We start from the raw sequence: 27,502 nt of genomic DNA on the forward strand, positions 1-27,502 counted from the left end.
GATGGCGTTTTCCCTTGGCCCGTTCCGATTGGCCCACGCTGCTGGGGTTGTCCGCCTCCCGTTGGTGGCCGCCGTGTCGTCGTCCCCGTCAGTCAGACGCTCCCGCACCTCCCCCTATCCCCGCCTCCCATTGGTCGGGCCTCCTGCGGCGTCCTGCCATTGGCTGTTGCCACGTTACGGTGCGGCGGCAGTGCCACGTCGTTCATGTCGGAGCCCAAAGCAAAAGGGAGAGAAAAGAAGTGAGAGAGATGGGGAAGAGGGAGGGAAGGAGTGAGTGTGAGGGAGGGAGGGAGGAGAGGTACTGGCCAGGGAGGGAGGGAGTGTGAGGGAGGGAGGGTGGAGAGGTACTGGCCAGGGAGGGAGGGAGTGTGAGGGAGGGAGGGTGGAGAGGTACTGGCCAGGGAGGGAGGGAGTGTGAGGGAGGGAGGGTGGAGAGGTACTGGCCAGGGAGGGAGGGAGTGTGAGGGAGGGAGAGTGGAGAGGTACTGGCCAGGGAGGGAGGGAGGGAGTGTGAGGGAGGGAGAGTGGAGAGGTACTGGCCAGGGAGGGAGGGAGTGTGAGGGAGGGAGGGTGGAGAGGTACTGGCCAGGGAGGGAGGGAGTGTGAGGGAGGGAGAGTGGAGAGGTACTGGCCCGGGGAGGGAGGGAGTGTGAGGGAGGGAGAGTGGAGAGGTACTGGCCCGGGGAGGAGTGAGGTCTCCCTGGGGGCAGGAGGTGATTCAGGATCCCAGTGTGATTAGGGAGGGAGGTGACAGGAATCAGGCTGGGCTGAAGGAATGGGCAGCAGGTTCTTGGTGAGGGGCTGATTGGTGGAGGGTAGGATACGGTTGGCTCGGGCCCGAGGACAGTCCAGGGTGCTGCTGACAGTGGCCGAGTTGAGCTGAGGCTGGGCTGGGCACGGCTCTTGCCACTGGATAAAGCAGCACCGAGGTTGGCAAAGGTCAGAGGATCACCACGGTGTGCGGAAACAGGCCACTTGGCGCAACAAGTCCACGCCAACCTCCCCCCGCCCGGCTCCCGAAGGGTAACCCACCCAGACCCATTCCCCTGCCCTATTACTGTATATTTCCCCCTGACTAATGCACCCAACCTGTACATCCCTGAACGCTATGGGCAGTTTAGCACGGCTAATCCACCCCAGCCTGTACATCTTTGGATTGTGGAAGGAAACTGGAACACCCGGACGAAACCCACGCAGACACGGGGAGAATGTGCAAACTCCACACAGACGGTTGCCCAAGGCTGGAATTGAACCTGGATCCCTGACATAGCAGTCTCAGACACAAGGCAGGGAGGATCCTCAATCAGTGACCAAGTGGCAGAGTCTGCAGACAGAGGATGTTTCTATTCATTCTGTATGGGATTTGTAGTTTGCCAAATGGTGGTTGGGTGTACATGTTTAAATTAAAGCTGATTTCTGATTTTGTCTTCAAGGACCAGCAAATCAACAAAAGAAGCCCAGTGTCTTAGTTACTTTTGTGACATAAATAAGATCTGGTTAAGAACTGCACTTCTGCAAAAACCTTATTGTGGGTTTTCAAACATATTGTGTTAATTGAGGGTTGATGATGAAAATTTTGAAGGAAAGGGGAAACCGCAGCCAATCTCAGCAAACATAGGGTCCAGGAGTGGACACGATTTTGTAGGAATAGATTTAAAAGTGTTTTAATTTTTGAGTTCATTCTTCCTTGCTCCAGGCCCAGCCTTGTGTGTAGAGCATGATTGTCAGCCTCCTATATAAAAGCAAATTACTGCAGATGCTGGAATCTGAAACCAAAAGAGAAAATGCTGGAAACTCTCAGCAGGTCCAGCAGCATCTGTAAGGAGAGAAAAGAAACTGACGTTTCGAGTCTAACTGACCCTTTGTCAAAGCTTTGACAAAGGGTCAGTTAGACTCGAAACGTCAGCTCTTTTCTTTCCTTACAGATGCTGCTGGACCTGCTGAGAGTTTCCAGCATTTTCTCTTTTGATGGTCAGCCTCCTGTTGTTGCTGGAAAGTTGCAGCATCTTTAGGTTCAGTTCTTGCATCTTCACCTCTTCATTGTTGACTGAGAGCTCTCATTTCATGTTTTCACAGCTGACGATGAAAGCGTTGATTTTGGTGGGAGGCTACGGCACGCGGTTACGACCGCTGACACTCAGCGTTCCGAAACCACTGGTGGACTTCTGCAATAAGCCCATTCTTCTGCACCAAGTGGAAGCTTTAGTAAAGGTACAGTCAGCATCTGCCACACCACTGAGATCAGGATACAAGCGGGAGGAGCACATGCATTCCAAGATAGGAACTTGGAGATCCAGTGATAATGATATGGGAGCGTGTGATCACGAATGGCTGTGTACAAGAGCAGGACAGTGCATGCTCTTAAATTACTGTCCAGCATTTCATCTTATTTCTTGATTACAGAAACTTGTTGACCTTTATCCTTATGCAAAGCTTATACTGTATCTAATTGTCCTGACTCTTTTTATATTAGTGCCAAAATATATTGAGGAAGATTGTGGATACGCCAAAATGCTTTAATGTTGCAGTTTTCCCTACTGCATCAGCACCAGTACAAGTAATTTCTGATTGCTCATTAATATTGAGTTGACAATTACTTCAATAGTTGTGGTCCACAAGTCAGTTATTGGCATGTAATCAGTACTGTCAATCCCCTGTAACATTCAAGTTGGGAAGGGCTGAATCTCAAAATGCGCTGTTTTTAAACAGTTCAACATACAGCTCTGATCATTTTTCCTCCCTCACTGTTATCTTCAGGATTTCAGCTGAAGTGCAACAGTACGCAGAGTGTTGTAACAATGGCTGTAGGTATTCACTGGGAATGTGATGTTAATCAGTCCAAAAGTGCAGACTAGAAGCAGGTTTTTCTGTCTACCTTTTCCCACATATAGCCATGTTGTATCTGTTTTGAGCAGGCTGGTGTATCCCATGTGATCCTCGCTGTCAGCTACATGTCAGAGATGTTGGAGAAGGAGATGAAGGAGCAGGAGCAGCGGGTAAGTGGGAAGAGACTACAATAGCAGATGGGGATGTCTCCTGCTCACTGACTTTCTGTGATTGTGTTGGACAGCAGCATACAGCCTGACTGAACCCAGCAGTGTATTTCCCCTCTCACTGTGTAATTGTGTTTTGGGATGTTGAACCTAACAAGTTGGAGAGGCTGATGGGCTAAACAAGTGAGCCATTTCTTTCAGAATGTGCAGTTGTCCTATAAACTATGGGGACAGAGAACTCCAAAGCTCCAACTGAATGGTGAAGAGCCATTCAGCTTAAAGTGCCTCACGTGTGTGCCCTCCCTACTTTCTACCCTCTGTAAACTTGAGGATCATTCCAAACTGCTGCCTGTGTTTTATGTCATGCCTGGTTTAATTTCCCCCATGACCCCAGCTCTACTCAACTCTCTGGAATTGGGCTTCAGCTCATCCTTTTCTGTGTGAGAGGTGAAGATGTTACCAGCAGAGCCAGATCAGGTGCAGATAGGTGAACACTAGGCCCAGCTTGCTGCTTGAGCGTCCACACCCCTCCCTCTCTCTCTCTCTCTCTCTCTTTTTCTCTCTTCCCCGCCCCCCCCCCCATCTCCCCTCTCTCTCTCCACATTTTCTCACTGTCAGTCTCGCTTTCTGTGCTCAACTTGCACGAATGCCTACTTCACTGATGAGCATCCGGTAGACAGGGTAGTTAAGGTGTTTAGAATGCTTGCCTTCATTGCTCAGATCTTTGAGTATAGAAGTTGGGATGTCATGATGAGGGTGTACAGGGTGTTGGTGAGGGCTATGTTGGAGTACTGTGTGCAGTTCTCTCTGTTATAGGAAAGATGTTATTAAATTGGAGAGGGTTCAGAAAAGATTTACCAGATGTTGCTAGGAATGGAAAGTTTGCATTGTAAGGACAGGTTGGATAGGTGAGACTCTTTTCTCTGGAGTGTAGGGCGGGGCATATAAAAGTTAAATTGCATAATGAGGGAGTGGCGGATGCAGATACAATTACAACATTTTTAAAAGATTGGATAGGTTTATCAATAAGAAAGGTTGGAGGGATATGGGCCAAACGCAGACAAGTGGAACTATTTTAGTTTGGGAATATGATCAGTGTGGACTATCGGACCAAAGGATCTGTTTCCATGTTGTATAATTCTATGAAACGATAGGAAGGAATGAGTGTAATTGTGTATTCTTCACTAAGCAGCCATTTTGTACTATTTCCTTTAGCTGGGTATCCGGATTTCTCTCTCTCATGAAAAGGAGCCCTTGGGAACAGGTGAGAAAATTTGCCACATCGATATACAAATGTCAGTGAAATCCGCGTGCTCCCCTCTCCCATCTCCCTCACCCTGCTCATGAAGGGGCATCACTTCAGAAGTACTCATTTTTGTCCATTGTGGAATCCTAGCTTCTCCCTCTGCACTGCATGTTTATACAAAATTTTATTTCCCTCAAATTTCATCAGTTTTTGTCCCTGAATCCCATTCAGAATAGAATAACCATTGCCTCTGATGATGGCAGCAATTCAGTGAAATAAAAGCACAAGAGGTGGTCATTCAGCTGCTTCAATCTTTTTTGACATTGTTAGGTCATAGGTGATCTGAGATGTATTTACCTGTCTCTACTCCATATCACTTCATACCTTTACTGTCATATTTCATACTTTTTCTATCCATTTCCATCTTGAGCAATCTATTTGCAAACCATTTAACTATCAAGTGGCTGTAGTTCTCTGCAGAGCAACTAGCTAGCCCAGGGCAATCATGGGGGCACAATGTTTGTCTGCTATTAGAAGCAGGAAGGGAGGATTGAAGGCTGAGCTGTTGACTATTTAGTTAGTTTTTTTAAAAAAGTGATACGATAACTGAAGAGGGAACCAGTGCGAGGCAGAGAAGGGGCTTTCACTTGGAGTATGAGTCGGTGAATGCTGATTGTGAATCATACCATGTCAGTGTGATGCTGCAGGAGCATGTGGCTATCTTTGTGGCTTTTATGACTTGTGTGTCATCTTTGTGCAGCTGGACCCCTCGCTCTGGCCCGGGAACTGATCACCAGCAGTTTGGAACCCTTCTTTGTCCTCAACAGTGACGTTATCTGTGAGTTCCCCTTTGAAGAGATGGTCCGCTTTCACAAGCATCATGGAAAGGAGGGTACTATAGTGGTGAGTGGCAAACAGGGAGACAGTGGCTTGGCGCTAACTTCACTGGGCTAATAATCCTACACCCAGTTGAATGCTCTGGGAACCTGGATTCAACTTCCCCGAAAACAGCCAGTACAGTTGCCATGAATAAAATCTGGAATTGAAAGTTAGTCTCTGATCATGATTACGAGACCACCAGCGATTGTTGCAAAAACATCTGGTTTACTAAAATCCTTCAGGGAAGGCAATGTGCCATCCTTGCTTGGTGTGACCTACATGTGACTCCAGAAACACAACAAAGTGGTTGATTCAGCAATGACTAGCAAGCCATTCAATTGGTAGTTGGGGATGGGTGGACTCCAAGACCTGCCAACAAGGTCCACACCCAATAAATCAATTTTTTAAAAAAATGGTATTGCCTTTGTCTGCTCTCGTGACTAATGTAATGCCCATCAGCAAACTTGTCCTTTTGTGTGTTGCTGGAAAAGCGCAGCAGGTCAGGCAGCATCCAAGGAGCAGGAGAATCGACATTTCAGTATTCCTGAAGAAGGGCTTATGCCCGAAACGTCGATTCTCCTGCTCCTTGGATGCTGCCTGACCTGCTGCGCTTTTCCAGCAACACATTTTCAGCTCTGATCTCCAGCATCTGCAGTCCTCACTTTGTCCTTTTGTGTGTTGCACCAGTTCACATCCAATGTTATAGCTATAACAGCAAACTTGAGCCTTAAGCATTAAGTGTGAGGTGCTAGGAATATCTACCCATTTCCTGGGAATGATGAACTGTACTGGGGAGAGTCTGCTGACTTTTCCAACAACTGGACAACATCTTAAGGGAGACTAGAAAGGAAAAGTGTTTGTGGAAGTTGCTCCTGACCCTTATCCCCACCACTGAGCTATTCAAGGTCCCTCTGATCTTCTTTAAAAATCCATCTCATTGACAGGTCACTCGGGTGGAGGAGCCATCCAAGTATGGGGTTGTGATCTATGAAGCAGAAATTGGGCGAATACATCGATTTGTGGAAAAGCCTCAAGTGTTTGTGTCAAACAAGATCAATGCGGGAATGTATATTTTCAGCCCCACAGTTCTGAACAGAATCCAGGTACGTTTTCCTTGATGTGAAGGAGCTATATTCGATCCCTACTTTCCTCACTTGGCGAAGTAGTGATTAAGGAGATCTTGGGAACCCAGTGGTGCAGACCATTTGAATCTTGGAGGTTATTTGGTCAAGCACTAATCAGCAGTGTTTTCGTGAACTTGGTGTAAATCATGGCCCTGCAGCCTGCACAAACCTCAAAGTGAAGGATGTTTATGCAAGCAAATGGAATGCTAAGCCCTCTACGCTGTCCCCATCCAACACTCCCCAGGACAGGGACAGCACCAACATAGATACAGAGTAAAGACCCCATTACACTGGCCCGCAGCAAACAGTCCCAGGACAGGGACTGCCCAGGACTAAATGCAGAGGGAAGCTCTAGCTACACTGTCTCCATTGAGCCCTCCCAGGACAGGGACAGCACTGAGTTAGATACAGAAGAAAGCGTGCTCCGCACTGTTCCCATCAAACACTCCCAGGACAGGAACAGGCTAAAACTCTCTCTATTCTTTTAAACTGAAAGTAAAACTTCCTTTTTTTTTCTTTAAACTGAAACAAAGGCCAAATATGCTGTCCCCACCAAATACTGGTGCAACCAGTACTACTCATTCCAAAATGATAGCATGGAGCCAGACAGAATAAAGGACTCTCTACTGCTTTAAATTTGAATAAAGCTACCCACATCGATTTAAAGGAAAGCTTTCTCTACAATGTCGCCATCAAACAATCCCAAGACAAGTACAGCACGGGGTTAGATACAGTAAAGCTGTCTCTACATTCTCTCCATCAAACACTCCCAGGACAGGGATAGCATAGAGTTAGATACAGTGTAAAGCTACCTCCACACTGTCCCCCATCAAACATTCCCAGGGCAGGGACAGCTTGTGGTTAGAAACAGCTGTCATTGACTTGAGCTACTTCTACAGAGTTTAAAGGTGCTAAACCTTTGTTATAGTTTTCATTGCTGCACTTACCAGGAGTTAGATTTCTGTTTATGTTGGATTATTCAGGCTGCCTACTTCTGCCAGTGGAAATTATCTGGTTCTCTCCTGCCTCTGTTTAGCTTTTCCTGAATCACGACCTTTAATTTTGACTTTCTTTATTCAGTTTTGGAATGGGTGGTACTGGCTGGACTAGTGTTTGTTCCCTATCACTGATTCAGAACTACTGTCCTGAAACACTGTTCCCCTAGTCTATAAATACACGCACGCACTCTCACTCACTCTCTCACACACACACAAATATATAACTGCTGTCTGTTCTGATCTCTTGGTGACAGTCAAGTATATTTGAGACAGTGACATAGCCCCTTCTGATTCCTCTGCTGGTTAAAGTATTGAGTACATGTCCTAAGCAATTAGCAGTGTCACAAACTGATCCCTGGTCCCTGAGAAGAATCTGATCTCACTTGCACTGCCTTAAATCTGAGAGAGAAAAATGACCCAAGATTCCTGCTCGTCTTTGCTGGCCAGGTTTGGACATGATCCTAGGCATGATACCCCCAACAGTGAAATGGTTCACTGTTTGGGGCCAAAGCTGACAAACGGTTAAGTGTCTGAAGGACAAGAAGGCTTCCAGTACTGTGCCTGAGTAAAAGATGTCCTTTCCTGGAAGGGAGATGGAAATAACAATCCCACACTCAAAATAGTTCATATTATTCTTTGCCAACTTGCAGGTATCTTGTATAATGTATATGTTGATTAATAGAGGGGTAAGGTAGTGATGAGTCCAGCATGGACAAGCTTTCTGTATGAGGAAGGGAGGAAGGCAGAGTGGTGCTGTGAGCCAGTGCCTGGTGCTGATTCTGTGTCCTTTGTCTCTCTACAGCTCAGGCCAACCTCCATCGAGAAAGAGATCTTCCCAGTCATGGCTCAGGAAGGACAACTGTATGCCATGGAGCTGCAAGGTGAGGAATGCACTCAGTTCAGACTTGGCTTGAGGCAGAGTCTCCTTCTAAACTGGGCAGTCTCTGAGCTTCACAACTATGATGTTGGAGAGAAATTCCAGGATTGTTTCTTCTTTCCCACACCCAAGCATGCTTTCTCTTTCTCTCACCCTCTGTCCTGGGCAAGATCAGTTTGTGCAGTACAGGCCGGTGACTTTTTTTCTTGATTCACTTTTAACTTGTGCTGTTGTTTGGGAGTCGGGTAGTGATTATATAATTAAATGATGTCCAGCCTGTTGTCCTTATCCATTCAATGTTCTCTGGTTTGCTCAGGTCTGCATTGGGTGTATATTGCATTGGAAGCTGTTTTGATGTGGAGTCTGCCCTTGGGGGAAAGGGCCCACCCATTGGGCAGATACAGACTACTTGCTCTAGTGGGGATTTCCAGAGTGAAGGAGCCTGCTGTTAAATGAGAGCTAGGCCAAATATGGTTAAATCAGGAAGTGAGTCATCTGTACACACAGGACAGTGGATATCAAGAACTCCAACCTTCAAAAACCTGGGAACACTGTCATTAACTGGAGGTTTTAAAACTGCGATTGATTTCTGTTGGTGAGGATATCAAGTAACAGTGAATAGATTAAGTTCAGTTACACTTCACCTATGATCCATCTGAAAGGAAGAAACATTGAGACCTTCATAGAAATATTAGAAACTACAGCTTGTTCTTGGGCAGGGAGGGATACTTTCACAGTTTAAAAAAAAAGGTGAAACTGTTTCCATCAATTGGGAAGGTCATTCCTAAAGGTGGTGATTTCCAGAGTCCAAGGCACTGTGGAGCTTTGCTGCTGGTCCTGGTCATATTGTGGGAGAAAGTGAGGACTGCAGATGCTGGAGATCAGAGCTGAAAATGTGCTGCTAGAAAAGTGCAGCAGATCAGGCAGCATCCAAGGAGCAGGAGAATCGACGTTTCGGACATAAGCCCTTCTTCAGGAATGAGGAAAGTGTGTCCAGCAGGCTAAGATAAAAGGTAGGGAGGAGGGACTTGGGGGAGGAGCGTTGGAAATGCGATAGGTGGAAGGAGGTCAAGGTGTGGGTGATAGGCCGGAGTGGGGATGGGAGCGGAGAGGTCAGGAAGAAGATTGCAGGTTAGGAAGGTGGTGCTGAGTTCAAGGGTTGGGACTGAGACAAGGTGGGGGGAGGGGAAATGAGGAAACTGGAGAAATCTGAGTTCATCCCTTGTGGTTGGAGGGTTCTGAGGCGGAAGATGAGGCGCTCTTCCTCCAGCCGTCGTGTTGCTATGGTCTGGCGATGGAGGAGTCCAAGGACCTCCATGTCCTTGGTGGAGTGGGAGGGGGTGTTGGAAATGTTGAGCCACGGGATGGTTGGGTTGGTTGGTCCGAGTGTCCCAGAGGTGTTCTCTGAAACGTTCCGCAAGTAGGCGGCCTGTCTCCCCAATATAGTGGAGGCCACATCGGGTGCAGCGGATGCAGTGAATGATGTGTGTAGAGGTGCAGGTGAATTTGTGGCGGATATGGAAGGATGCCTTGGGGCCTTGGAGGGAAGTGAGGGGGGAGGTGTGGGCGCAAGTTTTGCATTTCTTGTGGTTGCAGGGGAAGGTGCCGGGTGTGGAGGTTGGGTTGGTGGGGGGTGTGGACCTGACGAGGGAGTCACAGAGGGAGTGGTCTTTTCGGAATGCTGATAGCGGAGGGAAATATATCCCTGGTGGTGGGGTCCGTTTGGAGGTGGCGGAAATGACAACGGATGATGTGATGTATATGGAGGTTGGTGGAGTGGTAGGTGAGGACCAGTGGGGTTCTGTCTTGGTCTATGGTCTGGCGATGGAGGAGTCCAAGGACCTGCATGTCCTTGGTGGAGTGGGAGGGGGAGTTGAAGTGTTGAGCCATGAGGTAGTTGGGTTGGTTGGTCCGGTGTGTCCCAGAGGTGTTCTCTGAAACGTTCCGCAAGTAGGCGGCCTAACTCCCCAATATAGAGGAGGCCACATTGGATGCAGCGGATGCAGTAAATGATGTGTTGGACTCCTCCATCGCCAGACCATAGCAACACGACGATTGGAGGAAGAGCGCCTCATCTTCCGCCTCAGAACCCTCCAACCACAAGGGATGAACTCAGATTTCTCCAGTTTCCTCATTTCCCCTCCCCCCAATTGTCTCAGTCAAATCCCTCAAACTCAGCACCACCTTCCTAACCTGCAATCTTCTTCCTGACCTCTCCACCCCCACCCCCACTCCAGCCTACCACCCTCACCGTAACCTCCTTCCACCTATCGCATTTCCAACGCCCCTCCCCCAAGTCCTTCCTCCCTACCTTTATCTTAGCCTGCTGGACACACTTTCCTCATTCCTGAAGAAGGGCTCATGCCCGAAACGTCAATTCTCCTGCTCCTTGGATGCTGTGCTGGTCATATTGTGCTAGACTGTCCAGTCTTGAAGTTGCCTGAAGGACCCCAAGGATCATGACTGGGTAACTATCATAAACTTCTGGAAACACGATGCAATTGCTTGCCTTCTGTGCAGGGTTCTGGATGGATATCGGGCAGCCCAAGGACTTCCTAACTGGAATGTGCATGTATCTACATTCCCTTCGGCACAAAGCACCAGACCGGCTACACCAAGGACCTGGCATCGTTGGAAACGTGCTGGTGGTAAGTCTTGGTGCTGGCTGTCCCAGTGGAATTTTACACCATCATCTCAGCACGCTGTGCTCCTCATCCTGGACTCATTCAACCGTCTGGCTGTCCACTGTATCTTTCTGTTCAGCAGTTGCCACTCAGATTAATATTCCACAGTGCAAGTGTTGTACGATAGCACTCCTTTGCTGAGCAGTGGGTCAGGTGCTGCCACTGGATAGAATAGTTAAGAGTTTGTGGCCTATCCCACTGTCACAGTAGTTTAGCAGCTCTACAGAACATGATCTTTAGCTTCCCAGCCAGCAATCCTCTGAGCAGCAGTGGTATCTGATCTACAACCCAGTGGGTTCAGCTTCTTCAACAATCAAAAGACACAAGTTGCAACAGGACCCTGGGGTGGGGGTGATTGGGTGAGAATTTTATTTTACTCTGGTGAGTTGTGAGCTGGATTGCCCTGTCTAAAAGTGGAAGCAGTAACAACGTTGCAATGAAATTGGATAAATATTTTGAGAAATTGCTGCACTCTGGGGAAAGACCTTCAAAACGATCAGTAGGAATAAATGGGCTGGTTGTTGTGGTTCTGTTCGCCAAGCTGGGAATTTGTGTTGCAGACATTTCGTCCCCTGTCTAGGTGACATCCTCAGTGCTTGGGAGACTCCTGTGAAGTGCTTCTGTGATGTTTCCTCCGGCATTTTTAGTGATTTGTACCTGCCACTTCCGGTTGTCACTTCCAGCTGTCCGCTGCAGTGGCCGGTATATTGGGTCCAGGTCGATGTGCTTATTGATTGAATCTGTGAAGCACTTCACAGGAGGCTCCCAAGCACTGAGGATGTCACCTAGACAGGGGACGAAACGTTTGCAACACAAATTCCCAGCTCGGCGAACAGAACCACAACAGCGAGCACCCGAGCTACAAATCTTCTCCCAAACTTTGAATAAATGGGCTAGCTTTTGTGTGATTGCTTATGTGGAGTTCCAAACTGTCTATATTCTGAGCAAAACTTCAAATTAATTCACCTTAGTCAAGTCGATCTTCCTATGTAACTATACAAGGTGCATAAACAGTGTTCCAAACTGGATCAGCGCAGCAGGTCAGGCAGCATCAAAGGAACAGGAGAATCGATGTTTCGGCCATAAGCCCTTCATCAGGAATGAGGAGGGTGTGCCAAGCAGGCTAAGATAAAAGGTAGGGAGATGGGGCTTGGGGGAGGGGCGTTGGGAATGCGATAGGTGGAAGGAGGTCAAGGTGAGGGTGATAGGCCGGAGAGGGGGTGGGGGTGGAGAGGTCGGGAAGAAGATTGCAGGTCAAGAAGGCGGTGCTGAGTCTGAGGGTTGGGACTGAGACAAGGTGGGGGGAGGGGAAATGAGAAAGCTGGAGAAATCTGCATTCATCCCTTGTGGTTGGAGGGTTCCTAGGCGGAAGATGAGGCGCTCTTCCTCCAGGCATCGTGTTGCCATGGTCTGGCGATGGAGGAGGCCAAGGACCTGCATGTCCTTGGCGGAGTGGGAGGGGGAGTTAAAGTGTTCAGCCATGGGGTGGTTGGGTTGGTTGGTGCGGGTGTCCCAGAGGTGTTCTCTGAAATGTTCCGCGATTAGGTGGCCTGTCTCCCCAATGTATAGAAGGCCACATCAGGTGCAGCGGATGCAGTAAATGATGTGCGTGGAGGTGCAGGTGAATTTCTGACAGATGTGGAAGGATCCGTTGGGGCCTTGAAGGTGGCGGAAATGACAAAGGATGATACGATGTATCTGGAGGTTGGTGGGGTGGTAGGTGAGGACCAGTGGGGTTCTGTCCTGGTGGCGATCGGAGGGGCGGAGTTCAAGGGCGGAGGAGCGGGCAGTGGAAGAGATGCGGTGGAGAGCATTGTCAACTACATCTGAGGGAAAATTGCGATCTTTGAAGAAGGAGGCCATCTGGGTTGTTCGGTATTGGAATTGGTCCTCTTGGGAGCAGATGTCGCGAAGGTGAAGGAACTGGGAATATGGGGTGGCGTTTTTACAGGGGGCAGGATGGGAGGAAGTGTAATCTAGGGAGCTGTGGGAGTGAGTCGGTTTATAGTAAACGTCCGTGTTGAGTCGGTCGTCCGAGATAGAAATGGAGAGGTCGAAGAAGGGGATGGAAGAGTCTGAGACAGTCCAGGTAAATTTGAGGTCGGGATGGAAGGTGTTAGTAAAGTTGATGAACTGTTCAAGTTCCTTGTGGGAGCATGAGGTAGTGCAGATACAGTCATCGATGTAGCGGAGGAAAAGGTGGGGGGTGGTGCCAGTGTAGCTGCGGAAGATGGACTGTTCCACATACCAACGAAGAGGCAGGCATAGCTGGGGCCCATGTGGTTGCCCATGGCTACTCCTTTGGTTTGGAGGAAGGAGGAGGATTGGAAAGAGAAATTGTTCAGAGTGAGGACCAGTTCAGTCAGTCGAAGGAGGGTGTCAGTGGAAGGGTACTGGTTGGTTCGGCGGGAAAGGAAGAAGTGGAGGGCTTTGAGTCCTTCGTGATGGGGGATGGGGGTGTACAGGGACTGGATGTCCATCGTGAAGATAAGGCGTTGGGGGCCCGGAAAGTGAAAATCATGGAGGAGGTAGAGGGCATGGGTGGTGTCCCGAATGTAGGTGGGAAGTTCTTGGACTAAGGGAGACAGGACCCCCAAGGTATGCAGGAATGAGTTCGGTGGGGCAGGAGCAGGCTGAGACAATGGGTCGGCCGGGGCAGGCAGGTTTGTGGATTTTGGGCAGGAGGTAGAAACGGGCGGTGCGGGGTTGTGGGACTATGAGGTTGGAGGCGGTGGATGGGAGATCCCCTGAGGTGATGAGGTTATGGATGGTCTGGGAGATGATGGTTTGGTGGTGGGAGGTGGGGTCCAAGAACTCCCCACCTACGTTCGGGGCACCACCCATGCCCTCCACCTCCTCCGTGATTTTCACTTCCCCGGCCCCCAAAGCCTTATCTTCACCATGGACATCCAGCCCTATACTGATGTCAAATTTACCTGGACCGTCTCAGACTCCTCCCTCCCTTTCTTCGACCTCTCCATTTCTATCTCGGATGACCGACTCAACACGGGTGTTTACTATAAACCGACTGACTCCCACAGCTACCTAGATTACACTTCCTCCCATCCTGTCCCCTGTAAAAACGCCATCCCATATTCCCAATTCTTTCGCCTTCGCCGCATCTGTTCCCAGGAGGACCAATTCCAATACCAACAACCCAGATGGCCTCCTTCTTCAAAGATCGCAATTTCCCCTCAGACGTGGTTGACGATGCTCTCCACTGCATCTCTTCCACGGCCCGCTCCTCCGCCCTTGAATTCCGCCCCTCCAACCGCCACCAGGACAGAACCCCACTGGTCCTCACCTACCACCCTACCAACCTCCAGATTCTCGTATCATCCTTCGTCATTTCCGCCACCTCCAAACAGACCCTACCACCAAGGATATATTTCCCTCCCCACCCCTATCAGCATTCTGGAAAGACCACTCCCTCCGCGACTCCCTCGTCAGATCCACACACCCCCACCAACCCCAACCTCCACTCCCGGCACCTTCCCTTGCAACCGCAAGAAATGCAAAACTTGCGCTCACACCTCCGCCCTCACTTCCCTCCAAGGCCCCAAGGGATCCTTCCATAGCCGTCAGAAATTCACGTGAACCTCCACTCACATCATTTACTGCATTCACTGCATCCGATGTGGCCTCCTATACATTGGGGAGACAGGCCACCTAATTGCAGAACGTTTCAGAGAACACCTCTGGGACACCCGCACCAACCAACCCAACCTCCCATGGCTGAACACTTTAACTCCCCCTCCTTGGCCTTGGCCTCCTCCATCGCCAGACCATGGCAACATGATGCCTGGAGGAAGAGCGCCTCATCTTCCGCCTAGGAACCCTCCAACCACAAGGGATGAATGCAGATTTCTCCAGCTTTCTCATTTCCCCTCTCCCCACCTTATCTCAGTCCCAACCCTCAGACTCAGCACCGCCTTCTTGACCTGCAATCTTCTTTCCGACCTCTCCGCCCCCACCCCCTCTCCGACCTATCACCCTCACCTTAACCTCCTTCCACCTATCATATTCCCAACGCCCTTCTCCCAAGTACCTCCTCCCTACCTTTTATCTTAGCCTGCTTGGCACACCCTCCTCATTCCTGAAGAAGGGCTTATGCCCGAAACATCAATTCTCCTGCTCCTTTGATGCTGCCTGACCTGCTGCGCTTTTCCAGCAACACATTTTTAAGCTCTGATCTCCAGCATCTGCAGACCTCACTTTCTCCAAACTGGAACATCTTGGATTCACCACAGCTGATGGTTTGCTGAGAATCTTTCTAGATTGCTGGTCTTGGTATTCAAGACTTGGAAGAGCCGGTGTTGGACTGGGGTGGACAAAGCTAAAAATCACACAACACCAGGTTCTAGTCCAAGAGGTTTATTTGGAAGCACTAGCTTTCGGAGCGCTGCTCCTTCATCAGATGGTTGTCTTGGTATGGTCTTTTAGGAGGTGGTGATTTTCTCCTTTCTCCCAGCAGGTGGCAGTGACTGTCTAGTGTTTGTAGTATACTTTTCTGTTAAAGCCCCTGATTTAAAATATTTGAACAGATTTGCCTGTGTGACATTCTGGGATTTCACAAACCAAATATGGAATTTTATTTTTTCAGCAGTTCTGTTTGAAACAAAAAAACAAGTCAAAGTTGCAATAGGAGATCTGTAGGAAGTCGGTGTTCTTATGATAGACAATACAGGACCAATTGGGAGTGGATGGTGTGAGAGATTACAGGAGGTCACAATCATAAAGATGTCATAGGAAGAGGCCCTTCAACCCATTACATCTGTGTTGGTCATAAACAACCACCTAACTAATTCTCAAGCTCTTGACCCATAGCCTTGTATATCTTGGCAACCCAAGTGCACTTCTAAATACTTCTAGAATGTTATGAGGATTTCTGCCTTTATCACAGTTTGTTCCTGTCTATTTGCCTCATAATTTTATACATCTCAATCATGTCCATTCATGTTTTCCTCAGAGAAGAGGAAATTACCCTGAGTGTGTCCAATTTCTCTTCATAACTAAAACTCTCCAGTCCAGGCAACATCGTGGTAAATCTCCTCTGTACCCTCTCCAATACTTTCCTCCTATAATGGGAATTCCATAACTACACACAATACTCTAGCCTTGCCCCAGTCTATATTTTATACTATTCCAGCATAACCTCCCTGCTGTTTAACTTTATGCCTCTGCTAATGAAAAAGTGTCCTATTTACCGCCTTAACCACTTTATCTACCTGTCCTGATACCTTAAGGGACCGATGTATGTGCACACCCAAGATCCTTCTGATCCTCAGTGCTTCTCAGGGTCCTTACGTATTCCCTTGCCATATTTGTCCTGCCCAAGGCATCACCTCAGACTTATTAGGACTGAATTCCATTTACCACTGATCAGCCCACATGGATGTCCATCTGTATCCTCCTGCGATCTAAGACTATTCTCATTATTTACCACCCCAACAATTCTCATATCATCTGCAAGCTTACTGTTCACCTGCTCCACGTACATGTCTAAATCATTTATATAAACCACAAACAGCGAATAGACTAACACTTATCCCTGTGGTATTGTACTGGACACAGATTTCTATTCACAAAAACGCTCCTCAACCATCACCCACTCAGCTGACTGATTGGAATTGCCAAATTTATTTGGATCCCACAAGCTCTTCCCTTTCCTATCAGTCTCCTATGAAGTACCTTGTCAAAAACTGTTTTGCAAGTCTGAGTACTTGACATCAAAAACATTGTCCTCATTTACAGGCCTGGTCACCTCTTTGAAAACTTCAAGCAGACAATTGGTCAGACATGACTTCCCCTTAACAAAACCATGCTGACTGTTCTTAATTAATCCCTGCCTATCTGAATGCGGATTAACTCTGTCCCTCAAAACTGCTTTCAATGGTTTCCCCACCACCAAGGTTAGACTGACTGGTCTGTGGTCAGTCAAACACATTTTGGTCCAGGTCTAAGAAATGTCAATCTCCCTGAGCTAGCTAACTTTGTAAATATAACCACTAAGTCTGAAGAATCATGGTACTTGAAGTGTAAATCTTTTTTTTTCTCCACAGCTACTGCCAGACTTGCTGAGTTAATCCAGCACTTTCGTTTTATTTCATATTTTTACAGTCGCTGTGGTGGGGCAATATAACCATCAGAAAGAAACAGTCCCAAAATGAATTCTAATTTAGACTGAACTCACCCATAGAACATAGAACAATACAGCACAGAACAGGCCCTTTGGCCCACGATGTTGTGCCGAACATCTATCCTAAATTAAGCACCCATCCATGTACCTATCCAATTGCCGCTTAAAGGTCGCCAATGATTCTGACTCTACCACTCCCACGGGCAGCGCATTGCATGCCCCCACCACTCTCTGGGTAAAGAACCCACCCCTGACATCTCCCCTATACCTTCCACCCTTCACCTTAAATTTATGTCCCCTTGTAACACTCTGTTGTACCCGGGGAAAAAGTTTCTGACTGTCTACTCTATCTATTCCTCTGATCATCTTATAAACCTCTATCAAGTCACCCCTCATCCTTCGCCGTTCCAACGAGAAAAGGCCGAGAACACTCAACCTATCCTCGTACGACCTATTCTCCATTCCAGGCAACATCCTGGTAAATCTTCTCTGCACCCTCTCCAAAGCTTCCACATCTTTCCTAAAGTGAGGCGACCAGAACTGCACACACTACTCCAAATGTGGCCTAACCAAAGTCCTGTACAGCTGCAACATCACTTCACGACTCTTGAATTCAATCCCTCTGCTAATGAACGCTAATACACCATAGGCCTTCTTACAAGCTCTATCCACCTGAGTGGCAACTTTCAAAGATCTATGTACCTAGACCCCAAGATCCCTCTGTTCCTCCACCTGACTAAGAACTTTACCGTTAACCCTGTATTCCGCATTCTTATTTGTTCTTCCAAAATGGACAACCTCACGCTTGGCAGGGTTGAACTCCATCTGCCACTCCTCAGCCCAGCTCTGCATCATATCTAAGTCCCTTTGCAGCCAACAACAGCCCTCCTCACTGTCCACAACTCCACCAATCTTCGTATCATCTGCAAATTTACTGACCCACCCTTCGACTCCCTCATCCAAGTCATTAATAAAAATTACAAACAGCAGAGGACCCAGAACTGATCCCTGCGGAACTCCACTTGTAACTGGGCTCCAGGCTGAATATTTACCATCTACCACTACTCTCTGACTTCGACCGGTTAGCCAGTTTTCTATCCAATTGGCCAAATTTCCCTCTATCCCATGCCTCCTGACTTTCCGCATAAGCCTACCATGGGGAACCTTATCAAATGCCTTACTAAAATCCATGTACACTACATCCACTGCTCTACCCTCATCCACATGCTTGGTCACCTCCTCAAAGAATTCAATAAGACTTGTAAGGCAAGACCTACCCTTCACAAATCCGTGCTGGCTGTCCCTAATCAAGCAGTGTCTTTCCAGATACTCATAAATCCTATCCCTCAGTATCCTTTCCATTACTTTGCCTATCACAGAAGTAAGACTAACTGGCCTGTAATTCCCGGGGTTATCCCTATTCCCTTTTTTGAACAGGGGCACAACATTCTCTACTCTCCAGTTCCCTGGTACCATCCCCGTTGACAGTGAAGACGAAAAGATCATTGCTGTCGGGGCCAGCATTTTATTGTCAATTACTAGCTACTTTTGAGAATGCATTTGTGAATCTTGTGCAGAATTGAACGTTTTGCTGTGTCACATCAGAGAGCATTGCTGTGGGACTTGGAGCTGATTTCCTTCCCTAAAGGGCATTAGTGAAGCAGATGGGTTTTTAATGACAATCTGGCAGTTCATTTTACCCTGTTTGTTTAATCTTGCTGCACTCCGATTAGAAGAGGAGCACGTTTTAAGATGATCAGAAAGCCTGTCTTTCAACCAATTAAAAGTCAATGAAATAATGATTTGAGGAATGTGAGTATTGCTGGGAAGGCTGACATTTACTGATCACATCTGGTTCCACACAAGGTGTGACTTGTTCAGGTAATTAAGAGTCCACATTAGTGTGGAATTGATGTATGTAGGCCTGACTAGATACAAGTGGCTGATTCCCTTCCCTAAAGGGCATTAATGAAAGCAGTTCAGCTGTAATCGACAGATACGTTGACAACATTCAATGAATCGCTGAATCGAAATAGAGCAGGTTCTGCCAAGGCTCCCACAGTGAAGGTTCCAAAGTGCGTCCCCCTCTATTTCTGAAAGTCAGTTCACTGCTGATGGTAATAATTTGTGCACTCCTGCACGTGAAGGCAACAATGGGGAAGGCAATCGGAGTGAGGCATTGGTGTGGCAATGCCACCTATGGGTTGAAGACTGGAGGAAGAATTGTTTTGCAATACTGTATGTTCATATTGAGGGATGTCAATACTGAGGAAACTGAGCACTGCCACGTGAAACATCAACTTTGCCCTATCCTGCTCAATCATTATCTTTCAAACCTGAGTTCTGAATATTCCTTCTTATTGCTATTGACATCTCCACATCCAGCTGTGGCCCTGCTTTTCCCATCTGAATGTTGGTGTCACTTTGGACTGATTTACTGGTTTAGTGTTGGGGCTGGCCAAAGACTTTCAAAGTCAGATGTGTGACCCAGTTCTGTATAAGGTCCCAATTGTATTTCAGCCCCCAATGTTCATCTCACATTGTGAACTTGTCTCCTGCAGACTGAGACTTACTGTTAATTCTCTCCACCAGGATCCCAGTGCACAGATTGGAGAGAACTGTTCCATTGGTCCAAATGTGACAATTGGCCCTGAAGTGGTGATTGAGGATGGAGTGCGTATAAAACGCTGTACAATCCTAAAGGGCTCCAGGATTCGTTCACACTCTTGGCTGGAGTCCTGCATTATTGGCTGGAGCTCAGATGTCGGGCAGTGGGTGAGTGGAGAGGGGTGCATCATGTGGAGGAATAAGGGCGGATACTAGTGGAGGAGGTATGAACAGTTTGGTTGGTGAGAGATGTTGGTGGCTGTATCTGAGTGAGGGGTAAACAATGGAGGTGGATGGGTGAGAGTGAATGATGAGGAATTTTTCTCTGTTCCACTATTTTCTCTGAATGCATTCACAGAGACGAGCTCGTTTAATTTTCAGGTTTCTAGGTAGCACTCTCTCCATAGCATGTAGCAGTATCCTCCAGGTCTTGTGTGGTGCTGCTCAGCAATGGCTCTTTTGGCAGACTCAAGACATTGAGCAGGCTTGCTCACTCTGAAGGCTGCACTGGGTTAATCGTTGGGTCATGTACTCTCATGATTGCAGAAACCAATTTAACCTTGGGCCCATTTTCTGGGTGCAAATGAGGTGGAGGGGACAGAATTATTCAATATGCTCAGTCTGTGTCTATCAAACACGTCCAAATCACTGGATCAGTTTAATGTTAATGACAGATCTATCTTGGGAACACATGGAGGCCTTTTACATCTCAAGCCTGTTCCACCAGTTAGTGATTTAGTGTCTGAATTACCAGAGGGGTAATGGGTTTTCTTTTTACAGTTTTAAGAACGAATAGTTGGGGGCTTTGCTGAATAAAATCAAAACATATTTCAATTTAACAATTGATCTCACATCAATGAAAATGTACAGAGGGATGTTTTACCAGGCTTTCTTTCCTCACCCAAATACCAAGTGATTTACCTAATTTTCCAATCCAAAGGGAAGGTTTCTGAGTCGAGAGAAATTTGAATGGTTTTTTAAAGGCATCACTAAATTCCTTTAAAATATTGGGTTGACAGCCATTGTATTCCTTGGAACTGGTATACAAGGAAACGTAATCTGTTAATGCTTCTGTAATTTTAAGTAAATGGACCAAACTGACAAATCAATGTCAATGTAGGCAAGTGTCAAACTGAACCTAAAAAGATGGAACACAGTAGTCTCTAAATAATAAAAAGCTAAAAGGAAGTGGAGGTCTGTCATGAACAGACACAAAATAACCTTTTTTTTAAAAAAATGGAATGCTGGCCTTTTTATCTCCAGGATTAGAACACATGGGGTTGACGTCTTATTTCAGTCTCTTGCAAACTCTGCTTGTCACTGTGGGCACTTTTGGGCATCGCCATCTTTGGAAGGATACATGGGCCTGTGGGCTGGACAGTGCTGTGAGATTACATAAACTAGGGCACATAGTTTTAAAAAACAAATTGGAGCCACACTTTTCAGGAATGAAATATATCCCAAGGCTGGTAGAAGTTTGGAACTTTTTCCACAAGCAGTAATTAATGCTAGATCAATTATCAATTTAAAATTTATTTTTGTTAAGGAGTCAGGTTGCGGTCATACTTAATCTCATTGACTAGCAGAACATGTTCCCGAGTAATGAAATGTTATGTTACTCTTGACGATATTTGGGCTCATTCTTGTCTGCTTCCAGGTGCGGATGGAAAATATTGCAGTCCTGGGAGAGGATGTGATCGTGAAAGATGAGCTGTATCTGAATGGAGCCAATGTCTTACCTCATAAATCCATTGCTGATTCGGTGCCTGAACCCAAGATAATCATGTAGGTCACAGCAACTGACCTTGGCAAGGGACATGAGTCCGGAGTCCAAGCTAAAAGACGGAGTTATGCCAACCACCAGTGGATAGAACAGGGCTGCTGACGAAGTCAACAAGGGTCCAGATACTTCATTAATTTCCCCTGACAGCAGAACTTGCACTGTGACAAGTTACTTGTAGCTCTTGTCTTTCATTGGTTTGTCTGAGGGAAGAACATCTTGAAATGGCTGCAGTTTGATTCCCACAAGTATTTGCTGATTGTAATTATGGTTTTGATGGTGATTCCAAGGGGAGTGGGTCTTCTGGTGTAGTATTGGATTCAGCACCTAGGCACATCTTACGCCAGTTGGAAGATGGCTTTGAAAAAATTTCTTGGAACAGCTGCGCCTCACAGTACTTAAGTTTGATGTACTGTCTTTTCAGAAATTAGGTCAATTTCACAGACAGTATCAAGCCCCTCATTTACCAAAGGCATATGGTCAGTGTTGTAAGTGATATCTGGAATTCTTCCTTTGGTCTGATATGGTGTCTTCAAAATAATTTTTGTAAACATTCTTTCTGCCTTGAAGTTGGCAGTTTGCTTGGTTTATGGAATTATGAAGCCAAGCTGATGAAACCTCACACCCAGTTACCAATTTGCTTTCACTGTACTGATGTTGGGCTCAAGGCTATTTTAGGTTTAGTGGATTGTTTCTGAGAATAAATGTCAGGGGTTTGACAGTGTCTCCTGGAAGTTGAGATTGCTGCCTCTTTACTCCCCTGTATTATCCTTTCTTGGGCCAGTGAAGGCTGGCATGTTTTAAAATGTAAACAGTTAGCCAGTCAGTGACCAATGATAATTGTGGGTTTCTTCAAATCAATTCCTCAGACTTTCCAACTTTTTATTTAAATCAACAAAAATGCTGGTTTTCTATAAACTCAATGTTTATTTGGATTAGAGCACTGCTTTGATGAAAAGGACTTTGATTAAAATTCATTTTGTGGACTAGGTGTGGAATTGGCTGCTGAAAGTGCCTCAACTGCAAGCGAGTAAAGCCTTCTGTTGTATTTTAACTTCAGAAATTCACCTAAACTAAACCATTTCCAATGGTGCTCAACTTGTTTACAAAGTGTTGGGCCTGTACTAGCTGAGCAGGCGTTTGCAACTTTCATGCAGCAGTGAATTATAGACCTCCCCCAGTTGTTTTCTAAAGTTAGTTAATGGAGATAGGAAAAACACTCATCACTGCGAATGTCATTCAATGGTGGTTCAGTTACATTAAGTGCTGGTGGCTGAATGGAGTATAAATGGGAATTGCTGAACGCTTGAGGGTTGTTGCCAAAAGCAATGTTACTGATTCTTGGCTGCACTGATTTTGTAAAAATCTATTTACCTTGCAGGTTTTGAATGAAAAGAGAAAGAATTCTAAGTCTGATTGTTGCATTTGTCCCATTTGGGTAACTTTCCAAATAACTGGTTTAATATTTTAGATTAGAAAATTTCAAAGTGTAAGCAAGATTTAAGACCAGAGTGTTAGAAAGCAATGCTGAGAATTTGATTCAGTAGGAGTGTTAACTTGTTAAGCTAAAGGCTGAGGGTTTGAGGCTTATTCCAGGACATGCTGGATTGTCTACTGTGATTAACTAGCTGCTCCAATGAGGAAGAGATGGGACTTGTTCTAAAGTATTGCTTGATGTACAAACAGTATAGTAGGCTTACAGACAGATGCATAAATCATTTTAATGCTCAGCTCTGCACTTACAACTCCTTCAAGAATTCATCACAAGCAGCAGCTTCATTCACTCCACATCTCCAACAAAAGGGATTCCCAGTACAAGTACAAAAAGCAGGAATCATTGGATTCTCACACTGCACACAGTTTTAGTGAGGTGGAGCTAGTCTCATCACTGTAGACCTTTCCTCACTGTAATACAAATAACATCAATAGAACTGGGTTCTAATATCCTACCCACTGTGTATAATCACACTCAAAACAACTGGTTGTGGATGATTCTTCTGTAAAAATGAACGAAACGCTGAACCATTAAGGAAGGGTTTTTGGGTAGGTTTGAAAAGTTCACAATGTGTTAACACCATATGTGTTTATACTGGAACCACACACTTGTCACAACATTCAACCTCTTCCTAAAACCTGCAAATTATTTGAAAGTGTTTATGTAATGATAATGTAGACAATACTGCATGCACGACTACAGTTAACCCCCTGGTTCTGCTGGATTTTAATAGGTAACAAGTCAGCTGTTCAACTAACCACACTCCTCTACTCCGTTTAGTCCCAATAGAACTATAGTTCCCAACTTGTGACAGAGCAAGAGGACCATCAACAAAGTATCTTTAAGACACTTGCAGTGTGAAGCTGCATCACAGACTGGCCTGCGATATTTGAGCCATTGTGATGAAAGGTACACATTGGTCTGAGTCCGTAGCCAGGTTGGTGCTGGTAAAGTGCATGTTCTGGGCTGACCAAATGCTGGTGACTTTGGGAGAGTATTTGCTGCCAGTCCATTATATGAATGGGGGTCGTCTCTTGTTGGGATTGATTAGTGAAGTGGGAGAGAGCATTATAATTGAGAGTCAGCAGTTACTCTTCATTGTCACATTGTCTGTTTGTACCTCTGGTTGGTTGCAAAAACAGGAGAAATTGGCCTCAGTTAAAGATGCACAACTTTCGTGGGGAGTTACAGTGTCTCTTTATTGTCTGAGCGCTCAATGTGGTCAAGTTTCTCACCCAAGTGTGCTTATTTTCTCTCATAAATTGTTCATTTTTATGTTCAGAAGTTACCAGTTTAAGTAAACCAAATCTTAGTCACTCACACATATTTCACAACACTACAGTGCAGAACAGTTGGAGTCTCAAAGAATTATATTAAAAAAAACTGAACAAGAAGCCTTCACTACTTTCTGATGTTTTTGGCATAAGATGTCCATGACCTTAATCCCATTGCAGACACAGAATCCTTAGACAGAGAAAGCAACTCCTAGTGCCATCCGATTGATGGCAAACCTCACTATGATGTTAGCAATATGTCTGTTATACTGCACACTGTAAACAAATATCAAAATGTGACCAAATGCAATCATTATCTTAGTTGACCAGATTTTGAAAGTAAAGGGGCCCTGATTCAAATAATTCAACAGCAATTCCAGTTCGAGAGGTAAACATTTCTGTAAATTAATAGATGAGAACATGGCAAAGGATGGAAGGTGAGGAGATTTGGTCAGAATTGTGTACAGGAATTGCAGAGGCCTCCTGGGGGTTGGCTGTTTGAGTGCTGTGACTGAGATACAGGTGAGAAGTGGTAAAATGACAGGTAAGGTTTGTTAACACTAACACTCCAGTGAGTTGTGCAGTGTCGGTGCTAATTACCTGAGCCAGAGGTCTTTGATGTCAAGCATGCTAAACTTAAAGGGCAAACTTCAGCCCCGTGCCGACTGGTGAAAACCAGTCCTGACAAAAGTAATGGGATGGGCAAGAATTGGAGAGCAACATTTCCTACGTAGGATCCTCAACAACTCAGGATGATTTGCAGAATCTTTTGAGTTTGAAGGAAATACTCCCATAGTTTTCTGACTGGCTGGTTTAAGAATGTAAGAACACAAGGATAAAACAAAATCTAACACAAAGCAGGAAATCAAACAATTCAGCTAATTAACATAACTCTGAATTCTCTTGGTGCTTAAAAGTTCCCAACAAAAACCTTAACGGCAAGTGAAAGGGAACCAGGGAGTTCTCAAGAACTTGAAATAATTTGTAGACAAGAAGGACATTCCCTCATAGGTTAGGAGACAACTAACTGCTTTATTTCCAAAGCCCAATCAGTCTCTTTCGCTGATACTGAACTACAGTAGGGCACATAAATATTTGTTTCTTCTTCCATTGCTTTATTCATGAGCTGATTCGGGGATAGGCGTTAGGACCCAGGGTGGCAGTCATAGCTAAGACACGTTTGTGTCAGTGTTTGATGGGATAGAGCGAAATCCAATCTGTTAATTGCCCTTCAGAACACGTTAGTCTCAGTCACAAGCGATCAATATTTGAAACACAATAGCAGTCTAACAAGCATATCACCCACTTAGTGAATCACCAAGGGTCATTCCCTCTTGTAAACATCGGATATTGATCATTCTGATCCCTGCATTACGCAGTCCCCGACGCCCTGAAGCAGCATCCTTTCTCCTTAGTGTTGGAAAACAGGGTCAGTAACAACTAAGAGGAGGAGGATGGTTTTGTATAATCATCCACTGCAGTGATCGTGGCCTTGCAGAAGAAACAATCTTTGTTGTTCATCAGATGCTGGTTGATGCAGGCCCTGGAAGGACAACAGCAATAACTTCTGATTAATCCTGATTTACTGTCTCAAAGACTAATCCCAGTTGCTTCATGTGTGCCCAGTCCTTCTCACTATTATAACACCTGTGCAGGAGAAGCAAAGCTTCAGGAAAGCTGGTCTCTGTTTCCAAATACCATGAAATATTTCACAGGCAAGTGCAACCTTGCTTACAAATAAATTAACAGCATGAATAGAGGTTAGTGGGTGTGACCTCATAGCCATTATGGAGAAATGGTTACAGGACGACCAAAGTTGGATCTAAATATTCAGGGGATAGTGACTTTTTGAAAGGACATGAAGAAATGGGTGGAAGGGTACTTTTATTGGTCAAAAATGGAATAAGTCTCTTTCTGCACTGTAAGGATTCAATGATTAGGCTGATTAACAAAAGAGCTCATGGTATTGATGGTAGTACATTAGTATGAGTAGAAGATTGGATAACAAGTAGAAAACAGGATGGGGATGGGGGACGTATTTTCAAGTTGGCAAACCGTAACTATTGGAATGCCACAAGGATTCACAATTATTTGCTGGGACCACAATTATTTATCAGAGAAATTTGGATGGTTAAAGATAAGGGATCAGCCATGTTCTTCCTAATTTCCTTTAAAATATTGGAATGACAGATATCAAAAATACAACAAAGTGTAGCCAGCTCAGATTCTAAAGGCAATTTGCTGTTTGACAGCTTTATTAATTCTTTGAAGTTGTAACCTAACGTTCATCAGAATGATCTTGAGACTAAAAATTACACAGTCAGATTCATACTGCCTTGAGTATAGAAGGACGATTAAGATGTGGTCTAATTAAGTTAGTTTAGATGATTAAAGGACTTAATAAGGTAGATACAGAAACAATTTCTTCGATGGGGTAATCTGGAATAAGGTGATATAACTTTAAAACTAGGGCTAGACTATGCAGGGGAAGCAGTTTTTAACTGAGCTCTGCAAAACTGGAACTCAACCCCAATGTTTTTGAGGCCAGAAGTCCATTAAAATTTCAAGTCTAAAATTTATAAAGCCTTGTTAGGCATGTATTTTAAGACTATGGAAACTAACCAAGTAGATAATGGTTAAGATACATATCAGTCATGGTCTAATTGAATTGTGAAACAAGCTTAGGTGAAGTATTAATCCTGTTACTGTTCATAGGAAGTGTGAGATGATAGTAATGCAGTGGACATAATATAGTTGGAATTTCATAAAGGTTTTCAATAAGGTACTGACAATAGCAGAGCAATCAGAGCGTGTAGAGTGAAGGGACATGGAGCAGAATGGATTGCCATTTAGCTAAAAAACAGAAAACCTTGACCAAGATGAAAAGGTAGTTATCCAGAGTGACAATGGTGAGAGGTCATGTTCCCTAAGGACAGTGCTTATCATTTACATAAATCATCTCAGCTAGGGGACTACAATTAACAGTATCAAAATTTGAGAGTGGCACCAAATTACAGGTTATAATTAACATTAAAATTTCATGACAACATTCATTAATTTGCAGATTAAATTAATTACACCTAAGATTTAAAAGGATGCCAGGTTATATTTATCTGCGAAGCTGGGTTTCCTTAAAAGAGAAAGCTGAAGGCCGTTCTAATACAGTTTTTAAAAATTATTAAAGGTTTGGCAAGAACAGACACAGAGAGAAACAGTTTCCTCTTGTGAAGAACGTGACCACCGCCTATTGGTAGAAGAAATCCCGTAGTAAATTTGGAAGAAACTTCCTCATCCAAAGAGCAACGAGAACTGGAATACACTAGGACATGGAATAGTTGACAAAAATATAGATGCATCAAAGAGGAATTTAGAGGAACAACGGAGGAAGAAGGAATAGAGGGTGACA

At 45.5% G+C, this 27,502-nt stretch overlaps 2 protein-coding genes across 4 annotated transcripts in view; one reads left to right on the plus strand and one right to left on the minus strand.

Moving 5' to 3' along the window:
• The first annotated feature begins 161 nt into the window (after positions 1–161).
• Positions 162–26,657, plus strand: gmppb (GDP-mannose pyrophosphorylase B). Of its 3 annotated transcripts, none has more exons than XM_060835783.1 (10): positions 162–239; positions 2,077–2,211; positions 2,916–2,996; positions 4,209–4,257; positions 5,000–5,142; positions 6,063–6,221; positions 8,043–8,121; positions 10,638–10,765; positions 19,533–19,715; positions 21,205–26,657. In XM_060835783.1, the coding sequence occupies exons 2-10, from the start codon at positions 2,083–2,085 to the stop codon at positions 21,334–21,336; spliced, it is 1,083 nt and encodes a 360-aa protein (XP_060691766.1). In that variant the 5' UTR covers positions 162–239; positions 2,077–2,082; the 3' UTR covers positions 21,337–26,657. The 3 variants fall into 3 exon arrangements, with proteins under 3 accessions (XP_060691766.1, XP_060691765.1, XP_060691767.1); XM_060835782.1 differs by lacking the exon at positions 162–239 and adding an exon at positions 676–939; XM_060835784.1 differs by lacking the exon at positions 162–239 and adding an exon at positions 1,005–1,023.
• The window catches only part of LOC132822416 (E3 ubiquitin-protein ligase RNF123), a 379,484-nt gene continuing 375,010 nt past the window's right edge, over positions 23,029–27,502 (minus strand). Inside the window, exon 39 of the mRNA XM_060835785.1 lies at positions 23,029–25,639. Within this exon, the coding sequence (XP_060691768.1) occupies positions 25,537–25,639 (103 nt within the window). The 3' untranslated portion in view covers positions 23,029–25,536. The remainder of the gene's footprint in view (positions 25,640–27,502) is intronic.

This window comes from Hemiscyllium ocellatum, chromosome 14, assembly GCF_020745735.1.
Source record: "Hemiscyllium ocellatum isolate sHemOce1 chromosome 14, sHemOce1.pat.X.cur, whole genome shotgun sequence".
Classification (NCBI taxonomy): Eukaryota; Metazoa; Chordata; class Chondrichthyes; order Orectolobiformes; family Hemiscylliidae; genus Hemiscyllium; species Hemiscyllium ocellatum.

Bases quoted from the DNA above. Each gene is read 5' to 3' on its own strand.
- gmppb (XM_060835783.1), top strand. From the start codon at position 2,083: ATGAAAGCGTTGATTTTGGTGGGAGGCTACGGCACGCGGTTACGACCG. The intron at 2,212-2,915 runs GTACAGTCAGCA...TGTTTTGAGCAG, and splicing joins AAGTGGAAGCTTTAGTAAAG to GCTGGTGTATCCCATGTGAT. The intron at 19,716-21,204 runs GTGAGTGGAGAG...GTCTGCTTCCAG, and splicing joins GCTCAGATGTCGGGCAGTGG to GTGCGGATGGAAAATATTGC.